The 21760-nt window shown below is 36.1% G+C and overlaps 2 protein-coding genes across 14 annotated transcripts in view; both read left to right on the forward strand.

Annotated features, from left to right (window-relative positions):
- DST (dystonin) overlaps window positions 1-21760 on the forward strand; it is a 295457-nt gene that overhangs the window by 158955 nt on the left and 114742 nt on the right. For all 13 annotated transcript variants that reach the window (XM_032183966.1, XM_032183952.1, XM_032183954.1 and 10 more), the window contains 14 exons: window positions 598-723; window positions 1151-1303; window positions 1556-1710; window positions 1944-2070; window positions 3163-3346; window positions 4383-4540; window positions 4628-4806; window positions 5030-5168; window positions 5921-6114; window positions 8331-8493; window positions 9145-9228; window positions 9319-9426; window positions 9669-9767; window positions 20860-20994. In XM_032183966.1, the coding sequence (XP_032039857.1) occupies window positions 598-723; window positions 1151-1303; window positions 1556-1710; window positions 1944-2070; window positions 3163-3346; window positions 4383-4540; window positions 4628-4806; window positions 5030-5168; window positions 5921-6114; window positions 8331-8493; window positions 9145-9228; window positions 9319-9426; window positions 9669-9767; window positions 20860-20994 (2004 nt within the window). The remainder of the gene's footprint in view (window positions 1-597; window positions 724-1150; window positions 1304-1555; window positions 1711-1943; window positions 2071-3162; window positions 3347-4382; window positions 4541-4627; window positions 4807-5029; window positions 5169-5920; window positions 6115-8330; window positions 8494-9144; window positions 9229-9318; window positions 9427-9668; window positions 9768-20859; window positions 20995-21760) is intronic.
- Window positions 9783-14270, forward strand: LOC116487246. Its single transcript, XM_032183967.1, has one exon. It carries the CDS (start codon window positions 11160-11162, stop codon window positions 13041-13043), a length of 1884 nt encoding a protein of 627 aa, XP_032039858.1. The 5' UTR covers window positions 9783-11159; the 3' UTR covers window positions 13044-14270.

The raw sequence follows: 21760 nt of genomic DNA on the forward strand, positions 1-21760 counted from the left end.
TGGGCTCCTACTGGTTACAGTAAGAAAAGGGGATCTCTGGATTTGGGGAATGAGGAATGTGTTGCCAGTTATCACAGGACATTTCCCTTCCCAGTCATGCTTAACCAGCGCCCCAGATTGAAGCAGAGCTGCCAAGTGTGGTTGCTCACTTCCTCTTCTTCCCAAAATGTTCACTCCAGTGTGCTTGCTAAATCTGCAGCTAGTTTCCTACAGTTTATAAGCTCTATCTGTTCTTTATATGTGAAAGTAATTATGAATCCAAGAATAATTCTTCATAATTATGAAGCAAGAATGAATTCAGATTTTTTTTTGTTAATGGAAACCATAATTAACTAAGGTTCAATAACTGCTGAATCAGTTTTGCATTTAGATAGTACCCAAACGAACTGCTGTTCCAAGACATTACAACATGTGCCTCCCTTAAGCATATGTTCAAACAAGAGATCATGAATATTGTTGTGTGCTAGAGTGGTCACTTCAAACTGCTAGGAAAGGTGATCTTTAAGGAGATAGTGCTTTAAAAAAAATTTCGTGTTGTAGTTATTGATATGTTTTATAGGGTGTTTAATAGTAACACAGATATTCGTCTCCTCCTAGTTTTTCAGTGATGCCAAAGAGGCCATGGAATATTTAAAGAATTTGAAAGATGCCATATACCGAAAATACAGTTGTGATAGAACAAGCAGCCTTCATAGGCTGGAAGACCTTGTCCAGGAGTCTATGGTAAGAATTCCTGTTACTGTGAGCTACAATTACACGAGATAAGTGTAGATGATAGTTGGATATAAAAGCCATGTTATAAAATTGTTTTTTTAAAGGCAAACAAGAAAATAAGATTGATATTTTAGAATTTATAAATAAATATTTTTAGATATTTTAGAATTTATAATTATTTTTATTTGTCCACCTGCAACGACTGTTTTTCATACCCTTAAAATACAGTATTATTTATTTCTTTACCTTTACAATAGCAGATGTTGTGGGAAACCAGTGACTTCAGAAAGATAAATCGTTCTTGTAAAATGTGTTACTTCTAAGAAACAGAGCAAAAGAAGTCAGAAAAAGAAAAGCTTAACAGGATCAAAGAAGCAGAACTGTATTCTGGCCACTTCTCGTGATGTGTTCTTTGTTCTTTTCTTTACTGTTTTAGGAAGAAAAGGAACAACTCTTGCAGTATAAGAGCACAGTAGCAGGCCTTGTAGGGAGAGCAAAGGCAATAATTCAGCTGAAGCCAAGGAACCCTGACTGTATACTGAAAACATCCATCCCAATTAAAGCCATCTGTGACTATAGACAAATTGAGGTTAGAAACTTGAATTTCTTCAAATCAATTACAGACGTGAGAATTCAGCTAAAGTTTCATTAATTACCATGTTCCTGGAGAATGCTGGGCTCTAAATGTCTTCCACCCTAGTAAACAAGAGCAAATCCTTGTGTTGAACATTGTTTTTGTTGTTCTGTTGCTTATTTGGTGACGCCATTTACAAAAGAGCTTTGTAAAACTATTTTGTAATGCTTAGCTCATTAAATTATTCTGCTTTTCTGTTAATACTAGATAACTATTTACAAGGATGATGAGTGTGTTTTAGCAAACAACTCCCATCGTGCTAAGTGGAAAGTCATTAGCCCAAGTGGTAATGAGGCCATGGTTCCATCTGTATGCTTTACAGTTCCTCCACCAAACAAAGAAGCAATAGATACAGCCAACAGGTAGGGACAAAACAAAAACAGCTTTAAAATATGTTTTTGATATAAATATTTTTGTTTTCTAACACAGAGAAACAACATTTCATTTGGGTTAGAGACAAAGAAGCAGATTTTTTTTTTTTTTAAATTCATTAATGTGGAACTCAGGTTAAAATGTTGTGGGTTTTTTTTTTCATATGTTGCTCCCATGTAAAACAGGTTCTCTTATTTTAAATTGGATTCTTTTTGTGTTTCAGGATTGAACAGCAATTTCAGAATGTACTGGCCCTTTGGCACGAGTCACATGTAAACATGAAGAGCGTGGTTTCCTGGCATTACCTTACAAATGAAATTGAAGCCGTTCGAGCTGGCAATGTTGCCTCGGTATGTACTATGTCTAACAAGGGCCTCCTAGCCACTTCCTAGGAAGTAAGGCTAAGAGGCATAGGCTACGCTTCCCGGAGGTAGTGCATAATTAATCATTTTGCAGCTGTCCTCATTTTCTGGAAATAGCTGGCAGTGCACAACTGTGCAATATTCTGCCTTTATCTGAGCAACTTACACGGATGTACATGGGGAAAGAGCAGAGAGATTGTACCATGAAAACTACCAGTACTCTTTTTGGGCTAATTTCTCTAGTCTCTTATTGTCAGCAGAGTGACAGGATCTCTTGAAAGCAGTTGAACAGTGACTAAATCTGAATTTTGGTTTGGATTTGTCTTGCAAGTTGTATGAGGAGATTAGCTTCTCTAGGCTAAGGTTAATGTTAGTGAAACTCCTCATTATTTCCTTATGCTGCAACTTCTTACTAACAGTTGGACAACTGTGAAAGTTACATTTAGTTTTTCAAGCTGAAGGCAGATGAATGCTGATTCCTCTTCTCATGCATGTCTGTAATTTGAAAAGTTAAGTAGGTAATTAGGATAAATTTGTCAGAAATTACATAGAGATACAGATCAAAATACTATTCTGTCTAGCTAAAACAATGTATGAGATCACTGAATTATCCGGTGTTGGATGTACAGCATAATGATATATAGTATAGGAGTTTATTATACAGCATCAGATTGTCTCTGGCTTCAAACTGTTGCAGAATTTTTTGTAATACCCAAAATGACATGTTAAGTCCTAATTTCCCACTGTTGTTTCTGAGATACTGAGATGTTCTTCCTCCTGTGACTCTTGCTGCATGCCTGTTTGTTGCTACAAGGCATAGATGGAAATGGAGAAATGGTGTCTGATGTGGGGTTGGCTTAACACAGCCCATTACTGGTGTTAAAGTTGGAGAAGGGTTTTATTTTGAATATAATCTATCTGGTGTTACTCTGATACCTTTCAAGTGAACCCCAGTCCAGGAAGAGCAAGTCAGTTCTTTGACTTTGCCATCTTACTAATTGGTCAGTACTGTTTTTTAGAGGTAACTGCATGAGTGATGCATCATTGCTGACCACATCTTGGGTTTATGATCTGTTGCAGATAAAAACCATGCTGCCGGGTGAACATCAGCAGGTTCTAAGCAATTTGCAATCCCGCTTTGACGATTTTGTGGAAGATAGCCAGGAGTCCAAAATCTTTACAAGTTCTGATACAGCACAGCTGGAAAGGGAAGTTAATATTTGCAAGCAATACTATCAAGAGCTTCTGAAATCTGCAGAAAGAGGTAAAACTTTGCTAAGAAAAGTAGAAAGCTGCCCTCACAAGAGAGATTGTTATTCTCAATACATATTCTCCATATAAATTCAAGCTCTAGTGAATCACTATTTTATCATATTGATATGGTTAATGTTATAGTTCCTCTGAATGGATGTCATTTATGGATAATGGATATAATGGAAATAATGGATATCATAAACCATCATTTTAACATTTTGCACCATTATATTATATGAAAAATCAAAGCTTTTTTTTTTTTTTTTTTTAACTTTGCACATATTAATCTATGTAAAAAATATATATCTACCACAAGGTGGTAGAAAAAAATTAGCCCCCCCCCCAAATTTTCTGTACACTGCAGATTACCGTTTAGTCAGTGTTTCCTTGCTGTTTCTGAATGTTTAAATTCAGCTTCAGTACTTCGTTGAGTTCATAACAGTATTAATTTTTTTAACACTGTTAATGCAAGAGAACTGTCCTAGATACTTTTGTAGCTCCATGGAATACCTGTAGTTACAGTTCTCTTACCTCTGTTTTTAAATTCAACAAGCAGAAAAAGCTTAAAATACCTGTTCTGATACACTGTCAAGTAGCTAATCACTTACAGGAATACAGTAGTGCAAAGCTGATTACTGCATTAGCATAGTTCACTATACTTAAGGAAAGATGTGTTGCCTTCTGCCGCTGAAGGAGAATTAAAAAAAAAAAAGCCTTGAGATTTCCTAGAGTAGCATGCATCATCTGGCTGAAAGATTCAGCTACTGAATTTAGCAGTGTCTGCATAAGGGATGATGCCTGTGTCTGGGATGGACAACCAATGATATATGCTAATTTTCAAAGTGTGAGGAGTTGATCTAAATATAACTAAAATGTAAAGGTTCAAAAAATTTGTTTTGTAGTAAAAATTATGGAAATTGATGGGATTTCAGTCATTCATGAAAAGACCTGTCGAATGGTGACTTTATAAAGTCTTTTGTCAGAAGACATGGTGAAAGTGACACAATGGCTTTGTTTGCTAAAATGTTGCTTGTTTCTTTCAACAGAGGAGCAGGAAGAATCCATTTACAACCTATACATCTCAGAAGTCAGAAATATCAGACTTCGGCTGGAGAGTTGTGAGGAGCGGTTAATTCGACAGATCCGAACCCCAATGGAAAGGGATGACCTACATGAAAGTGTGTTTAGGATTTCAGAGCAAGAGGTAAGCCTTTGGGAAAGGCTCTTTTACCTAGAGTATACATCAAATTGATATAGCATAAAAACACTGTCAATCACTTCATTTTTACAGAAACTGAAGAAGGAGTTGGATAGACTGAAAGATGACTTGGGAGGCATCACAGATAAATGCGAAGAGTTTTTCAGTCAAGCTGCTGGTTCACCTTCAGTTCCTACTCTGCGCTCTGAACTAAATATTGTTATTCAGAATATGAACCAAGTTTATTCTATGTCTTCCATTTACATAGATAAGTATGTAATAGACCATCTCGTGTCATACACACTGTAGTTTAGTTTTCTCTTCAAAATAAATTAAAAATATTAGTATGAATAATAATGATCGAGGAAGAGGGAGTTAAAGATATTTTAACACTGTACAAAGGGGTATCTATGACATGAAAAGACTGAAATACACAACAAGTGTGTTGAGTATTTTTATTGCTTGTTCAGTTAACAGGAGATTACTGTTTTTCAGATTAAAAACTGTAAATTTGGTGTTGAAGAACACCCAAGGAGCGGAATCATTAGTAAAACTTTATGAAACTAAGCTGTGTGAAGAAGAGGCAGTAACTGCTGACAAAAATAACATTGAAAATCTTATGGGTACATTAAAGGTAAGTCAGCAGATGCCTGGGCAAATAAAAAAAAAATAAAAGGGAAATGATCCATCTTGTAACATTTGTTCTGGTTATGCTTTACTGTATAGTTTATCAAAAGTTGGCTTATGTGTTTGGAGTCTGCATTAGGACCGATACCTCAACAAAAATAGACTTTGAAACATTGAGAATTGGATAGTTTGCATGTGTATTATTGCAATTAGGTAATGCTTTGCAGTTCCTGAACTCCCAGGAATGCCAGTCGTTAATGCTTCAATAAGACTTATTTTTCTGTCTCTGCAAAGGTAATGCATGCTTAAGGTAACATTCTTATATAAACATGTCCACAGTATGATTCCTCTTACTGCTGTGGTATACTAACAGGGGTTTCCTAGGAGGTTTGGCATTTATCTTTCAGAAAGGCTAAAACTGAAGTTCAGCATTTTTAATACTCTGCATACAGCTTATTTCAATATCTCAAATGATACGTAATGCTTTTTTGTTAGTGATTGGCACCTACCTAATTTTTTGAAAGCTGTAGTTTATCAGATAAAGATGTTGATTTGCTGGCTGTGTTTGATGCTTGTGTTGGGGGGGATGCTGTAACTCAGAACTATTTTGCAGTTCACAGCTAATTAGTTGCTTCAAACTCATTTTGGTGCCATTCTGGTGTTTGAGCAACCAGAAGTAATTGCTTATGTAAAATATTCATTTATAAGTAGTGTCATAATTTAGGAATTATTTAAAATATTTAATTTATCATACACTAGCAATGGAGATCTGAAGTAGATGAGAAAAGAGAAGTGTTCCATGCCTTAGAGGATGAGCTGCAGAAGGCAAAGATGATCAGTGATCAGATGTTCAAAATGCACAAGGAGCGTGATCTTGACTTCGACTGGCATAAAGAAAAAGTTGATCAGTTAGCTGAGAGGTGGCAAAACATTCATTCTCAAATTGAGAATAGGTTTGTATAACTTTTTCTTATAATCTGTTTGCGTTTTTTGATGTTCTTGTTGTTTCTGAGAAACATAATCAAGAATGAATGTTAATGAGCTATTTCCTAAATGCGCTAAGATCAGGGATTCTTATCTTTTCTGTGCTGCTGACATTGTTGCCTGTCATTTCCCCAGGGATTGTCTCTGCCTGTTGTGCACCAAAAGATTAACAAAATAGAGAAGCTTTATTTTGTTTCTAACAACTTACTGAGACAGTAGAGAGAAACTGTCCTTTTACTTTCCAAAAAGAGCCTACAGAAATGGCTTGCTGTCCTATGGAAATGCCATCTGTTTCTGCACATAATTTGTTCTGACAGGCAAAACTCATGAGCTGGTTGATCAGTTATGACTGGCTTCGTGTTTGCTTACTTTTAATGGCTGACATGCTAAGTCTGGAAGTCCTTAGCTGCTATTGACTTCTGTGATAATTTTGTTGCAGTAGCTACCAGATTAAAAACTTCTGGTGAAGTGCCAGTATTTTCTTCTGGTGTGCAACTGGTTTCATGCTGTCTCCATATGCAATTGCAATGTTGCTCTAATTTAAGCCTTTCAGCATTATTGTTGTGACTATATTGGAGAGTGTTACTCAAATGCACATGCCTTTACAGATTTACAGATATCACAGAACACAGCTGTCAATAATTTTGAAGGAGATGTCCGTACATCTATTTAGTGTTGTTTCCTTTGTAGTATGGAGAAGTTAAGGAAGTCTCTAATACAGAGTCCGAATTTATTTCCTAAAATCTACTTCAAATACATCAAATACAGTGCTGTTTATGTAAAGTTTCACACAACAACCTTTCACATTTTTTTCTCCTTTTCTAAGGGATGAGTATCCACTCAGGTGTAATATTGAAGTTATTTGCTTGCAATTAACTAACTTAGTTGGCTCTGTTTAACATCACCAGAAGTAAAAGGCAGATGGGCAAAAGCTGGCTAATTTAGAGCTGACTGGAGAATGGCTAGCTTTAAATCACCTCGGATGATTCATCATCTGATAGTGTGGCAGAATTTAAATGATAAAACAATAGTTTTATGAGGTATGGAAGTGTCCTTATTTCCTCATAGGGCAAACACGAACCAAATGATCTCCTTACAGCTCTGTGTTCTGAATAGAACACACTGAAAAGTTGCTGTTAATACAAAGTGACTTCTGGAGTAAATAGGACAGATTGTGGTGGTTGCAGCATGTAGCTGTAAACAAACTGCTTTCTGCAAATGTTCACTCTGCTGCTTCCTAACAGCTTGACACTGATGATCATTATATGGAAAGCATATACAAATATTGGCTGCAGTTACCACGATCCCTTCTTACTTTCATAGTTATTGGCGTAAAACTATGCTCAAGTATGAAACCTGACAACTTGTATATCCTTTGCTTGCTCTTTTTTACTCTCCTTTTGGCATCTTGAGAACAACACTAGTGCAATTCAAAGTATTTATTCACAATCAGACAATTCACAATTCACAGTATTTATTCACGATTGAGTAAGCTTATCTGTAATTATGCAGTGTTTTGGATGAGTCGTATTCATATGATACTTGAAGTAACGGTATAAGAGCCATGAAACTATTCTCATCAGTATGGAAACCACTTTCAAGAAATACATAGTACTTTTTTTCAGGTTAAAAACATAATTTTAAAAGGGACTTTTTAATGGTCAACAGAATCACTTGCTTTAGCATAGCAAGTGTAACTGCTGTTGTTTTGTGGGAGGCATGGGGTATGGTGAACTGCTACATAACTGCAGCTCCGCTTTTTGCCTTATTAATTCACATAAGTCACATCTGAAATTCTGTGACTCCATAGAATTAATTACTGTTGCAGAGACCTTCGTCTTACAGCGTGCCTGGGGATTCCTGTGCTCACAGAGTTTGAAGCAATTTAGCTCACTAATGAGGGATATATGCATAGTTTTTTTTCTGTAGGAGGATCTCTCTTGGGTGTTGTTTATGACAAATGAAAAGGCTTCATCAAGCTGGGGATCTTAGTGTTTGAGAAGCTAATTTACTGTTCAGTTAATGCTATTTTACGATGTTTATAGTATGCTAGTATGCTGTAATATACTTAGCTTAGCAGAACTAAGACATCCAAAACCTTGAAAGTTGTATTTAGTTTAGTGTTGTACTTTTTATCATTATATTCACTTTTACTCCTTTGGCATATTTTCTAACATAAAATCAGGTTGCGTGACTTAGAAAGTATTAATAAATCTCTGAAGTACTACAAAGATACTTACAATTCATTGGACACTTGGATTCAACAAGTGGAAGATACTCAGCGAAAGATTCAAGAAATTCATCCTGAAAATAGCAAAGCACTGGCTAAACAGCTGAACCAACATAAGGTATGGAAGGGATCTCATTGTAGGAATTTTCTGCTTTGATGACTGGAGATTAAGGTATCAGTTGAACCCAATGATGTCAGTCTTATTTCTTGAAATGAGGTGCTTGAAATTCTCAGCCTTTATTGTAAAAATCCAAATCATCATCAGCTTTTATATTTTTATGTTCACGGTGCAGCTAACATTTTTAATATATCACTCAGTATTTATTACTATTGTATAGACCAGTTTTGGTCCTCAGATTTGCAAACATAAAACCTTAGAGAGTGCCTAAAATTTTTGACTTACCACCTCATTTTTTTATTTAGTGCTACTCTTGGTAATTATGGACACAGAAATGTATTTATAACAATAATGCATTTATATAACAAAATATTTTCATGTAACACATTATATGGGTAAAGTGGTATAACCCTAATTTCTTTTAGAGCTTTGATCACCAGGTATTAAGCCTGGCAGGATTTTTTCCACTTCTTTTGTACTGTAAACCAAACAAAACTAGGAAATGGGCTTGAGCTTACAATTGCTTGTACACATGTGGAAATGTGTGTATTATGTAATTTGATGTTGTTAGATAAAATAGAAATGCTAATAACAGCAGCCATAAGAAAAGAATCACTTTTTAAGATGAAGATGTATATTCATATTTTACAGATGCTGGTTTCTGAGATTGAGATGAAACAAAGCAAAATAGATGAATGCCAGAAATATGCAGAACAGTACTCAGCTGCTGTGAAGGTAATAAATACTGGTATACTTAAAATCCTTTTATTAGTGTCAGTATCATATGGAATGCTGACCATTTTGTGTGTTTTATGTTTTTTATAGGACTACGAGTTGCAGACTATGACGTACAGGGCTATGGTTGACTCCCAACAAAAATCTCCAGTGAAACGTCGAAGAATGCAAAGCTCATCAGACTTCATTATTCAAGAGGTAAACAAATTTCTTATGATAGGAAAACTTTACGCATCTTTGCTTTAAACTGAGTAGACAAAAGAATGGGATTTAGGATTTGTTAATGAGTAAAATGAAATTGGAATCAAAGTCAGGATAGGTTCTAGAAAAGTATTTATCACTTCTTAGAAGGTAAATTCTAGGCAGTTATCTTTTTACATTATGTGGCATTCAGTGTTAATGTTTCACTTTTGCCGCCCTTCCGTTTTGTTTCTCTGCAGTTCATGGATTTACGGACTCGTTACACTGCCTTAGTGACCCTGATGACGCAGTACATAAAGTTTGCAGGTGATTCTCTGAAAAGACTGGAAGAGGAAGAGGTAGGTCATCTGCTAAAAGACAACCAAACAAAAAGAACAGCTAAGCAAATGAAGAGCAATCTATCTGCTGGAAATATTCACAAAGTTAGCAGCAGATACAAAAGACCAAATTCCTTATATACTGTGTTCTATACAGTAATGTAGGAGTATCAGATTACAACATTCAGATAAGCAAAACCATATCATCCATACATTTTACCAGTTCTTCCAGCTGGAAGGATCATATGGCTTACTAATTTCTGCTGGAGATGCAGTTACATACAGTACATTTTAATACTGCAGTATTTTAGGGCTCGATCTTTGGGATATATGCAGACATTAAGCTGAGTATGCAATCCACTTACAATATATAAAGGAGCCCATTAAACAGGGAGATGCCGTGTCCTCTCAAATTTCTTAATTATTTTTGACATGTTTAGATTTTTTTCCTTCTTCCTTTCTACTGTATTGATTCCTTAGGGTCAAATAGAATTTTATTCTTGTTTAGTGTTGAATCTTATTAGCAAGTGTAGGTTACTGAAATTAAACAGCTAAGTTACTCAGAATACATTCTTGCTACAGAAATACCATTCCAAATAACTGAGAAAAAAAATCAGTATTTTCACTTTCTTCACAAACATGTTTCTCTCGGAAAGTAATTTACTCCCTTAAGGACTATAGTGTTTTAATATAATCTATACAGTACAGATCTCTGAAAAAAAAGCCCAAGTTATACTCCTATACTTAATTGTGCCCTTATTAAATTTGGTCCTGTGTAACTTACATAAAATTGGAAAACATTCAAAAGTATAAATTTTAATGTTGTTACAGAAAAAAAAAACACAGAGTTCTTAAAGGAATTTTATGTAATTCTAGTGCTGGCTTTGTTTTTATTGCCTTTCTGGCTTTTGAATACCTCTGAACAAACCGTTAATGCTAAGAGAATGCATCTTTGTACATCATTAAAGTGGTGGCGCATGCAAATGGAAATAGATAAGCTTCTTGATAGGTAGCCACTATAACTGAGTATTTAGTCTAACTAACACTACTAACTTTATAATGGATAAAAAGTGAAACAAAGAACAAGAATTGAAATGGGGACCAAGAATCCTGTGAATGCTGAAAGGCTTCATGTTCCTCAAGAACAAATGGAATCTTTTAAACCCTTCTGAGTCTCCATCTGCTCTGAATCCCCAGGACTGCTTTTTTTTTTTTCTTTTGGAAATCAAACACTCTCCATCCAAACCCTGTCCTGCTCCTGAATTCTTCTAAATTTCTGATAGCTTCTTCGAAGATAACCTAAATCAGTTTCAAAAGAGGAATAATAGTATGTTTTGCTTGGATCAGACCTCTGAAATCTGTGGTTGTTGCAAGATTTTCTTTCATGACAGTCTTTCTTCTTAACTCTCGGTAATGGCATTAAGAATGCACAGAATAAAGAAAACTAAGATCCTTTCCGTGATATCTCTGTTTAATCCATGTTACTGTCATGCTCAGAGCTTACCAGATGACAGTGAACTCCAGCAGCCTGTGAAGTCAACTGAAGTCTTTGAACGGTTGGCATGTAATGAAGCAGTTGAATTCAGAGAGGAAAATGCACCTAATGAAAGCATGATGGATGTGGAATATATGCAAAAAGATAACTCTTCAGATAAAGCTAAGCAAACAGAAAATACACTGGAAATTCACAGAAGAAAATTACACAGAGATGACAAAACCGAAGGTGATAGAACGTTAAAAAATGTTGTAAATCTCAATGATCAAGAAAGTAGCAGTAGTGGCAACAGGGAAAATAAGCCACGTACAGAGCAAGATAATGTAATGCTTTTTGGTAATCAAAGTAAAGAAGACAAAAATGATAGAAAAGATTCCTTTGTTTCAGCTGAGATCTCTGTGAGTGCGAATAATCATCCTGGTGAAAGGTTAAGTCAGCAAGTTGTTAATGGAGAGAGACAGAAAATAGAGGGAGTGTCAAAAAAATTATCTAAAGTGGAAATAATACATGAAAATAAAGAAAAAAGTTACTCAAGAAAGGCGGGGAGCAGTGTTCCAGCAAAGGAAGGATATGAGATGCAATCAGAAAGTAATTTTGAGCTAACAATGAAGAAAGATGAAGTTATTACAAAAAATGGAGAGCATGCCCAGAGTATCAGCCCTCACAAACAGCAACATTTTTCAGCAGAAACATTTTCTGAATGTCAGACTAAAGAACATTGCTTTACAGAAAGTAGTAGCAACAATACCATGAACTCTGAAGGTAAAGAGTTTCAAGTATGTGGTGAAGAAGGTGACTCTTTATCAGGTCTAAGGGATGCAGTACCTTTAGAGAAAGTTGCATCTACTTTCAGAGAACTGGGAGTGCACAATGGAAGTGAAAAAATGAAATTAAGTCTGCAGTCTGTGAGTAATCCAGGTATTTCTGGTAGTGTTGAAAGGGACGCAAAGGAACTGCACAGAACATCTCTGGGTAAAAGTTACTTCATAAACCAAAACGAAACCCTAGAAAAATCAAATCTGAATCAAAATGAAGCCAGGAGTACAACACAAGAAATTTTGCCTTTTTCTTCAGGAAATATTTTGGAGGATCAGCATTCAACAGAAGTCTCTCAGTCTAATAAACCAGTGGAGAGTGATCCAAGATTCAGTACAGAATTGTTGAGAAATGCAGGTGATTTAAATTTCCTCTCAGAAACGATTTCTGGAGGAGATAATCATTTTCCATTTTCAGAACATGGATTAGCAAAAAAGGTTTTGAGTCACGAGGAGGAAGTAAGTGAGAGAAAAATATCACAGGGTAAAATTTGTCATTTGGACAACATAAATACAAGCAGGAAGAAACTGAGTAGAGAGGACAAGTTAGAACAGGATCAGAAAGGTGAAGATTTATTGCTAGTAGCAGAATTGGACAGTAAGGATAAAGGTCATAGCACAAAGGTACCTGGAAAAACCACTGAACTACAGAAAACATTCTGTGAAAACACAGGAAACAAAGACTCACTTGAAAGAAGAAAGGAGACAAAGATAAAAGACAGTGGTAATGAAGATAAAAGGAGCACAACTATAACTGAGGTACCAGAGTTGTTATGCAATGCAAACAGAGAAGTTAAATCAAGAATGATTCTAAACCAATCCAAATCAACATTTGAATTTCAAAATAAGTCAAGGTCAAGTGATTTAAAGTTGATTCAATATAATTTAAACAATGAATATACTAATGATATACTAATTACTGTGCATTTTGATTTTTTTTTTTTTTTAGTTTTCATAAATTTATCCATGTTTTATATTACTATTTAATTGTCATCCTCTTCTCCACCCAGCTGATGCTCAGCCATGCCAGTTAGAAATAATGGAAGCTAACAAGATTTAATTTGGGACTGATCTATATTTTCAGTTCATTTCAAGCATAATGCATTAGGTTTAGTGCCTACAAGAGCATAAAAGGAGATCAGATAAGAAATCACTGTAAATATTTTGTGTTGGCTAGGATTTATTCAAAATTGTCCGTGTGGAGGGTCAGGGAAAATACAGAGTGAAATTGAAGAAGCTGCCTTTGCATTAGCCTTTTAGGAAATTAGTTTCATGTATCATGTGAAGAAAAAGGTAAATCTGCTAAATTTGAACTACAACATTTAGTTTATTTGAAAATGTTACTATAATTTCCTTCCGTGCCATGTCTGTATGATCATAGGAATATGGGTGTGTTCTTACCTCATGTTAGCTCACACTAGGTACCTAATGTGCTAATTGTGCTAATGAAGGTGAGGTATGTATGGTTTCAACTATATTCTTATGCATTGCTGCCAACATGTGGAGACTACTATCTGGTTTTCACTAGGATTTTTGTAATTACTATGTTTATGTTCTAACTGTCTACACCGCAGAGCAGCTGTGCTCCTAGCAGCTGAGACAGTGGATGTGTTGAGACTGTGGAGCACAGTACAGAACAGAGATGTATTGGGGGATAGTTCCCTTCGTGGTCTTGACGCATCTTGACTCTAGCTCTAAATGCTGTTTCTTTTCTTGGAGATATCCAAACTTCTTGTGAGTTACTTTTGCTTGTGAGCATAAAAAGCTTCCTCCGTTTCCTGCTGTACTGATCCAAAAGCTGTACTTTCTGCTTGGGAATTCTTGTGCATAGTGTTTGGCTCACTGTTTGCTCTACATATTTGTTTGGAGAAAAAGCGTATGCAAGCTGTTTGACTCTGCTAATCACTAAGAGGCATCTGACTGAAGTGAGAGGCTTCAGGACTTCTTCGTTATGTGGATGTCTTTATGAAGGGTTTCATATTTGGCTAATGGTAACTTCCTGAAGCTTACTGTTTCAAGAGAAGGTGATGGTGGTGGGAACTGCTCGTTCTACTTTCTGGATGTACCATGTAATATGAGTAAGTATTTTCCACTTTGCATTTAAAAGAGCCTAATGTTTCACACGCCGTATTAGAAAAACTACATTATAACTTGTTGTATTTTTCTACAGATATTAAGGAAGGAGGAGGCATCAGTGCGTGAGGCTTATTCAGATCTAATGGCACAGCAAAATAGCACAACTAATGAGAACAGAAAACTCATGGGAAAGGTAAAAGCACTTGAGGAGATGTTGGAGGATCTGAAGAAACAAAAATTCCAAGTGGAGCAGGAGCTCCCCAGATTGAGGGAAGCTGCAGAAAATGAGCGGAAAAAGCAGCAAAAGGATATGGAAGAGATCTGTCTTCAGAAGACCAAGGCTGAGCAAGAGGCAAAGCAGTGTCGTTTAGATCTAGAGAGCACTGAGAAAGAGAAAGCAGATGCAAAGCAGGAGTTGGAGTGTGTAAGGCAGCTTGTTTTTCAGGCAGAGACTCAAAGAAGTATACTGGAAGAAAACCTCCGAGCTTTTCGAAACCAAATAGAAGAAAGCACCTTTACCAGAAGAAACCTTGAAGAACATCTGAGAAGAAAGGATACTAATCTTCATGATTTAGAGCAACAAAAAAAATCCCTTATGCAGGAGCTGAAGAAAAAAACAGAAGGAGAAGAGAAACTTATGAAACTGATAAAGCAAATGGAGCAAGATCTTGAGTGTAAAGGGAATCTATCAGAAATAAAGCTGAAAGAAAAAGAGAAAACTGAAGCCAGAAGGAAGGTTGTTGAAGGCAGGTACTCTGTAACGAGAGAAACTTCCCTGGCAACTTACACAGCTGGGCAAAGCAGCCAGTGTAAGGCTGATTCCGAAATTACAAGTTTCCAGAGGAAACAAGAAGCAAAAATTGTAGAAGAACTAAAGCAGAAGGTGGATGAACTAAATCTTGCTAACAAGAAAGCTGATAAAACTATTAAAGACCTCAAATATGAACTGAATGAAATTGAGCTTCAAAAATCATCAACAGAAGAAAAGTCTCGTTTATTAAAAGAAAAATTAGATGAAGTCAATAGTGAACTTAAATGCCTAAAAATTAAGTTGGAGGAAAAAGACCAAGTAGAGCAGGGATATTTGCAACAGTTGAAAGAACTGGACAAACAGTTACATAGAACTACAGGTAAAGCTGAAGAGGTGATGCAGGAAGCTATAGATCTTAAGAAAATTAAGATGAATTATCAGGAGGAGCTGAAATCTGTTCATCAGGAAAAGGCACATCTAAAAAGAGAAGTAGAGGAATTAACTAGATCACAGGCAAAAACTGAAATCACTATCAAACATTTAAATTCACAAATCAGTTCTCTTCAAAAAGAGAAGCTGGCAGCTGAGCACAGAACACAGTCGTGCAAAGGAGAAGCAAGTAATCTTCAGGACAAATATAAGAAAATACAGGAAGAATTGCTTCAAAAAACAAAAGTAGAAAAAGAGTACCAGCATGAAATCCAGATGCTGAAGAATGAATTAGCCAAAAGTAATCATGTGTCAGAAACATTGAAACGAAAGATAGAGGACCTTAATAAATGGAACACTGAAACAAAACTGCTAATGAAGCAAATTCAGTCTGAGTCGGAGAAGATCACTTTGGAAAAACAAAGTATTCAGAGGAAAAATGAGGCATTAAAAAGCCTAGCAGATGGTTTCAAAGAGCAACTGCGTACAACAAATGAACAATTGCACAAGCAAACAATAATGGAGCAAGAATTCCTATGTAAAATCAAAAGTCTAGAAGATGATCTAGCAAAAACAAAAGATTTAGCTAGTGAGTATAAACAAAAATGTGATAAACAAAGTGCTTCCACCCTAACCATTGACCTGGAGATTAAAAATCTGAATGCCCAAATGTGTGCTCTAACTACAGAAAAGAAAATGAGTGAACAGAAAATACAACTACAGGAAGTTCATATACAAGAACTAAGTAGTAAATTAAAAAAATTACAGGATGAACTCCACCAGAAAACTCTGGATGAACAAATGGCACGCAAGAAAATGATTCTGTTTCAGGAAGAATCAATCAAGTTTAAACACTCTGCAGAGGAATTTAGGAAAAAAGTGGAAAAATTACTGGAATCTCATAGCAACACAGAAAAGGATATTTCTGGCATAAAACTAGAGTGCGTTGCTCTTCAGCAGGAAAAGCATATGGCTGAGGAAAACATCATGTTGTACAAAAAACAGATTGAAGATCTGCAAGAAAGGCTTAAAAAATGTCATGAGCAACTGCAGCAAGGGAAGCATGCTGAAATGGACTATCACCAGAAGTGCAGGAAACTTGAGGAAGAGTTGGAAGTGCAGAAGCGCTTGGTTGAGGGCTTGAAACAGAAAATGGACTTGCAGGTCAAGGAGAGTGAACACAGATTTCATTTGTTTCAGAATGAAGTTCAGCAAAATAATAAATTCAAAGATTGTGGATTTAACTTGAGCTGTGAGAGAAGAGGGAATTATTTGAATGACACCTCAGCTAGAGAATTTGAACAACTTCTTCCACATGCAAAACCTCACTCACCTTTGTTCAGGCAGAAACAGGAGAGGTCAGGCTTTACGACTGGTCAAATAGAAGAAAATACACTGTATGTGAGTGCTGATGATACCATACCAAAGGAGGTGCAGTTCCAGATGTCGAGAATAAACCAATCACTAGAAGATGGAAACCCACAGTCTTTTACAGAGTTTGTTTCTCAGACGAGTACGCAGTTCCAGATAACTTTTGATAAAGCAAGCGAAATCAGTGGAACATCTGAAAGAGACAAATTAAGAAACAGGAACCTACACAGTTCCAGACAAACTATTAGGCCTGGAGAAGAAATGAAACATGAATTAGGATTAGTAAAACTGCATCCCTTGGAGGTATACACTACATTTTGTGAGGGCTTGCCTTCCTAATACTGTTTTTTACTACTCTATTTCATTTTTTTAGTTACGCTTTACACTGTTCTGTATTCTCTTTCATGTTTCATATGTTCTTACCTTGGTGAAGGGGACCCCTTCATTTTCACATTACACAAGCTTTTCATTAAATCTTTGTGGCAGGCTCATTAATATCTATGAAACACTTTATTTTTCATGTCTTGTTGGAAATAGAAATTCACATACACCGTTCTATCATTACTGGTGAAAATGAGCTTTGATTAACAGTGGTAAGTTCACATAGTAACAACAAGTGTTGCTTAGTCTACTCCTATTCTCGTTGTTGAATAAATATTTGAAATGGTGAATGCATTTTAAAACTCCAGCTACCTATATTTCTATGCTGTCCAATGCTAATAGCAGCTCCCCTTTCCAACATGCTCAAGCTCTCCCTTTTGTTGCTCTGGTGGTGGATTTAGGAGTGAATTATGTACAGCATAGTTCTGCAGATCTGTTTCTCACTGTGCAAAATTCCTATTTACAGATAGTGAAGAACAAGCAGTATGACATGCATGTTGAAGTTACAACATTAAAACAAGAAAATGACAAGACTTTTGGTAATGAAGACAGAATGTTTGAGGGATACAAAACATCTGAAGGGTTTAGGAGAGACAACTTTGCAAAGATGAATTCTTTCTTAGGGGAAGAGATTTTGAGAACTGCTCATGATACTCAGTTGGAATATTTTACAGAGGAATACGATGATATTAAATTTCAAGGTCTCCGACATGATGTGACTGCCAGACAGTTGGCCGAAGTTAAACTTTTAGAAAGGCTTACAATTGAGGAGCTCCGTTCTGGGCAGAAAACTATTAGTGAGGTTCAGAAAAGTCTTGAAAAATTTTTAACTAAACCTACAGCTATAGCTGGGCTGTACCTTGAATCCAGCAAAGAAATAATCTCTTTTGCTTCAGCGGTAAAGAAAAGAATCATAGGGAAAGTGTTGGCATTAGCATTTTTAGAGGCCCAAGCAGCTACTGGTTTCATCATTGATCCTACGACAGGTCAGAAATTCTCTGTTGATGATTCAGTTGGTATGGGGCTGGCAGATAATGAATTCAAGAGTAGATTGCATGAGGCAGAGAAAGCTGTTCTGGGTTATTGCTGTTCTGGTAAAGTGCTATCTGTGTATCAGGCTATGGAAGCTCGACTTCTAGACAGACAAAAAGGTAAAAATATCCTTGAAGCTCAAATTGCAAGTGGGGGTGTCATTGATCCCATAAGAAGTGTTCGTGTACCTCCAGAAACTGCGGTGCAGCTTGGCTTGCTTAGTAACACAATTTTAAAGTTTTTGCATGAGCCATCTAGTAATGCAAAATGCTTTCACAATCCAAATAACAGGAAAGCTATGTACTACTGTGATTTGCTGAAAATGTGTTTGTTCAGTGTAAGCAGTAAATGTTTTCTGCTTCCAGTTGGTGAAAGGAAAATAAGCAGCCCATCTGCAGAGAAAAGTCATAAAATTTCTGTAATAGACCTCAAAACAGGAGCTGAAATGACTTCTTATGAGGCTTATCAGAAAAAATGTGTTGATAAAGCTACATATCTTGAGCTTTCAAAACAGGAATTTGATTGGAAGGAGTCTACATGTTTTGACTCAGATGGGAATTCTTTTCTTTTGCTTACTGATCTTAAAACTGGTGTACAGTTTAATATCGAGGAGACCTTAAATCAGGGTAGAATTGACAGAGCAGTAGTCAATAAATATAAGGAGGGTTTAATCACAATTAATGAGTTTGGAGATATTTTACTTACCAGTTCACAACCAAATAAAGATTTAAAGAGTCCTATTGCAGGATTTTGGCTTTCTGAAACCAATGAAAGAATTCCAGTTTTAAAAGCCTCGCGCAAAAACCTGGTAGATAGAGTTACTGCCCTCCGGTGTCTTGAAGCTCAGGTTAGTACAGGAGGCATAATCGATCCATTTACTGGGAAAAAGTACAGTGTTTCAGAAGCTTTGCAAAGGGAGTTAATTGATGATGGTTGTGCCAAGCAAATTCAGCAATGTGAACTAATCTTTACTGGGATCATTCACCCCGTAAGGAATACAGTTATGTCAGCTGTGGAAGCTATGAGTGTAAATGCCCTAGACAAGGAAATGGGTATGCGCTGCCTGGAGTATCAGTACCTGACTGGTGGGTTGATAGATCCAAAATCTCACTCCAGATTAACAATGGAAGATGCAATTAAGAGTGGTGTTATTGATGCTGTCACAGCTACGAAGATGAAAGATGAAAAATTGTATGTTAAAGTTATAACATGCCCCAAAACAAAGAAGAAGTTAACCTACAAAGAAGCTCTGGAGAGAGCTGTTTTTGATTGCCACACTGGACTACGATTATTAGAAGCTGCTCAACCCATGAAAACAGGCATTTCTAGTCTGTATTATGCTTCGTAATGGAACAAGATGTTAGTAGTCGTTTGGGGTCTGACTTAAAGTCAATTCAAGTCAAGGAAAAGATCTATGACTACTTTTATGAAAAGTTATAGATGGTATTGTCTAATGTAGTCATGAGTTGCTTTAAAACTAATTAGTATTAGCCACTAATTAGTATAAACCAGTAACCTGTAAATAGCTATTACTTTTCATAAAGTTTATATTTTTAGGTAAACTCATAATTTCAAAACACAGACTGTCTTTAGTGTTTACCTGAAGGCCATATCTGACATAACGTACATGTAGGTATTATAAAACAGAAGTTATACTGAGGTTGGTGGAGTTAACATGAGTGTGAAATACGTACATTTAAGTGAGACGAGAATCAGATTTTTATATTAAAAACTGAGATTTCCCATTTTGTGAATGAAGACAGTGCAGTATTTCATACAATGCACTTACTTCATTTAATATTAAAAATCACTTTGCAAATATAATTTATTGTACAAAGGTGAAAAAATACTACAGAAGGGCTAAATCTGCAGTAGAGTAAGCACTTAATGCATAAGTAGCTTTTCTCATGATAGTATTTCATATATTTTAAAAGGCTACTCACATCACAAAATTGCATATACAGTTTTTTTCACACTTAAGGTAACTTTTTTGATACGTTTTTTCAAAACTTTATTAGGGAAATTAATTACTATTATATATCTGACTAATAAAAATACCATTGAAATAGAATGTCTTCATTTTTACTTCTTCAAGGTCTTCATTTTATTTGTGGTAGCACTTCATTTTTACATGAAAGTGCTTAGATGTGTTTTCTAAGTACTGCTAAATTTAAAACTACTAACAGGTCATGTTACTATTAAAAGATATATGTATTTTTCCATGCAGAAAAAGATGAAATGTGTCAGCATTTTACTTTTATTGTCCTTGTTTCTGTAGACATAGAAGCAATGTATTCTTCCTAACTGTAATTTAGTAATCCGTGTTCATAGATTATAAAATACTGGTATCCTGTGTTGGCTTTAGATATCCATACCTGAGGGTAATGCAAAGGCAGCAATTCAAAGATAGTTTATGTGCAAATGTTGTTTAGATTTTATCTGCTGAGTAATGGCTGGAAAGCTGTACTTCTTTTTTACATATCAATCATTTTATAATGAATGTACATGTATGTGATTAAGCACCATAATCATAATTACAAATCTTCTGAGGAATTATTCTCTTAATGTGTATAATTATGTGGCATTTTTGTTCTTACATCAAAGTGTTGCATAATGCATATGGTGATAAATAAAAAGAAATTGCTTTACGGTTATGTGATGATACTGCCATTGTGGTAGAATTGTGTTTCTATGGATGTGAATGTTAAATATTCCAACAATTTGCATTTACATGTTTTTTTTACAATTCGTGGTGCTTGTCAGAAGTCAATGGAAGAAGAAAAGAAGGAACATGTTGAGAAAGCTGGGGATTTGCTGAAATGGGTGTCAAACCTCAGCAAGACACTCAGCAAAGAAGGAGGAGAAAAGGCTGAAAAGACAGATTTGCCTAAGCAGCAGGTACATAGATGTGTTTTGGTAAAATAGCACTTCCCCTTTTTATTTTTTTTGTGTTGATTAAAATGATAAAATATTCCATAAATATTTTTTTTTCTCCAAATCACCATCCACACTTTACTAAGGATGTAATTTCACATTTTGTTGCGAGTGGAGGATTGGATAAATGTTCACACAAACACGTTACTTAAGACCAATTGCAAGCTGCCTTTCATACTCCTGGAGTGTGATATATTCTGACAGTACAAAATCTCAATTCAGAGAACCTATACCCTGCATGCCATAATCTAGCCGTTGTAGAGGGACAATGTGTCCTGGCAAGGTGGCACTTTGTAGGTCTGCTGCCTGGTCCTGACATAGTTCAGTGAATGAACCTGGTGAATTCTACCCTAGCACCAGGGAGAAAGTTGGCAGGAGGGGCCTGTGGGCCGGGTTTGTCTTTATTTGTTATTAAAAAGTTATCTTGATGGGTCCTCTTATGGGTTGGTTATGAGATGGTAGTTGAAAGTCTTTGAACAGATGCACGCTCCTCTTCAAATCTGCTGCCTTAGGGAATCCAGAGGGTGCCAGCTGGGCCCTCTTTGCTACCACGCTAGTAGTCCACAGGCTGCTGGAGGGGCCCATCATGCCTTCTTTGTATTTGGTAGGTCTGTTGTTGTGCACAGTTGTTACTCTGACCGTGCATTTACATCTGTGAAGTTTCATGTCATTTCTAGCAGCTCACCTGCTAGGTTTGTGACACAAAATAGCTTAGTGACACCTGAAGGGA

This window comes from Aythya fuligula, chromosome 3, assembly GCF_009819795.1.
Source record: "Aythya fuligula isolate bAytFul2 chromosome 3, bAytFul2.pri, whole genome shotgun sequence".
In the NCBI taxonomy this organism is placed as follows: Eukaryota; Metazoa; Chordata; class Aves; order Anseriformes; family Anatidae; genus Aythya; species Aythya fuligula.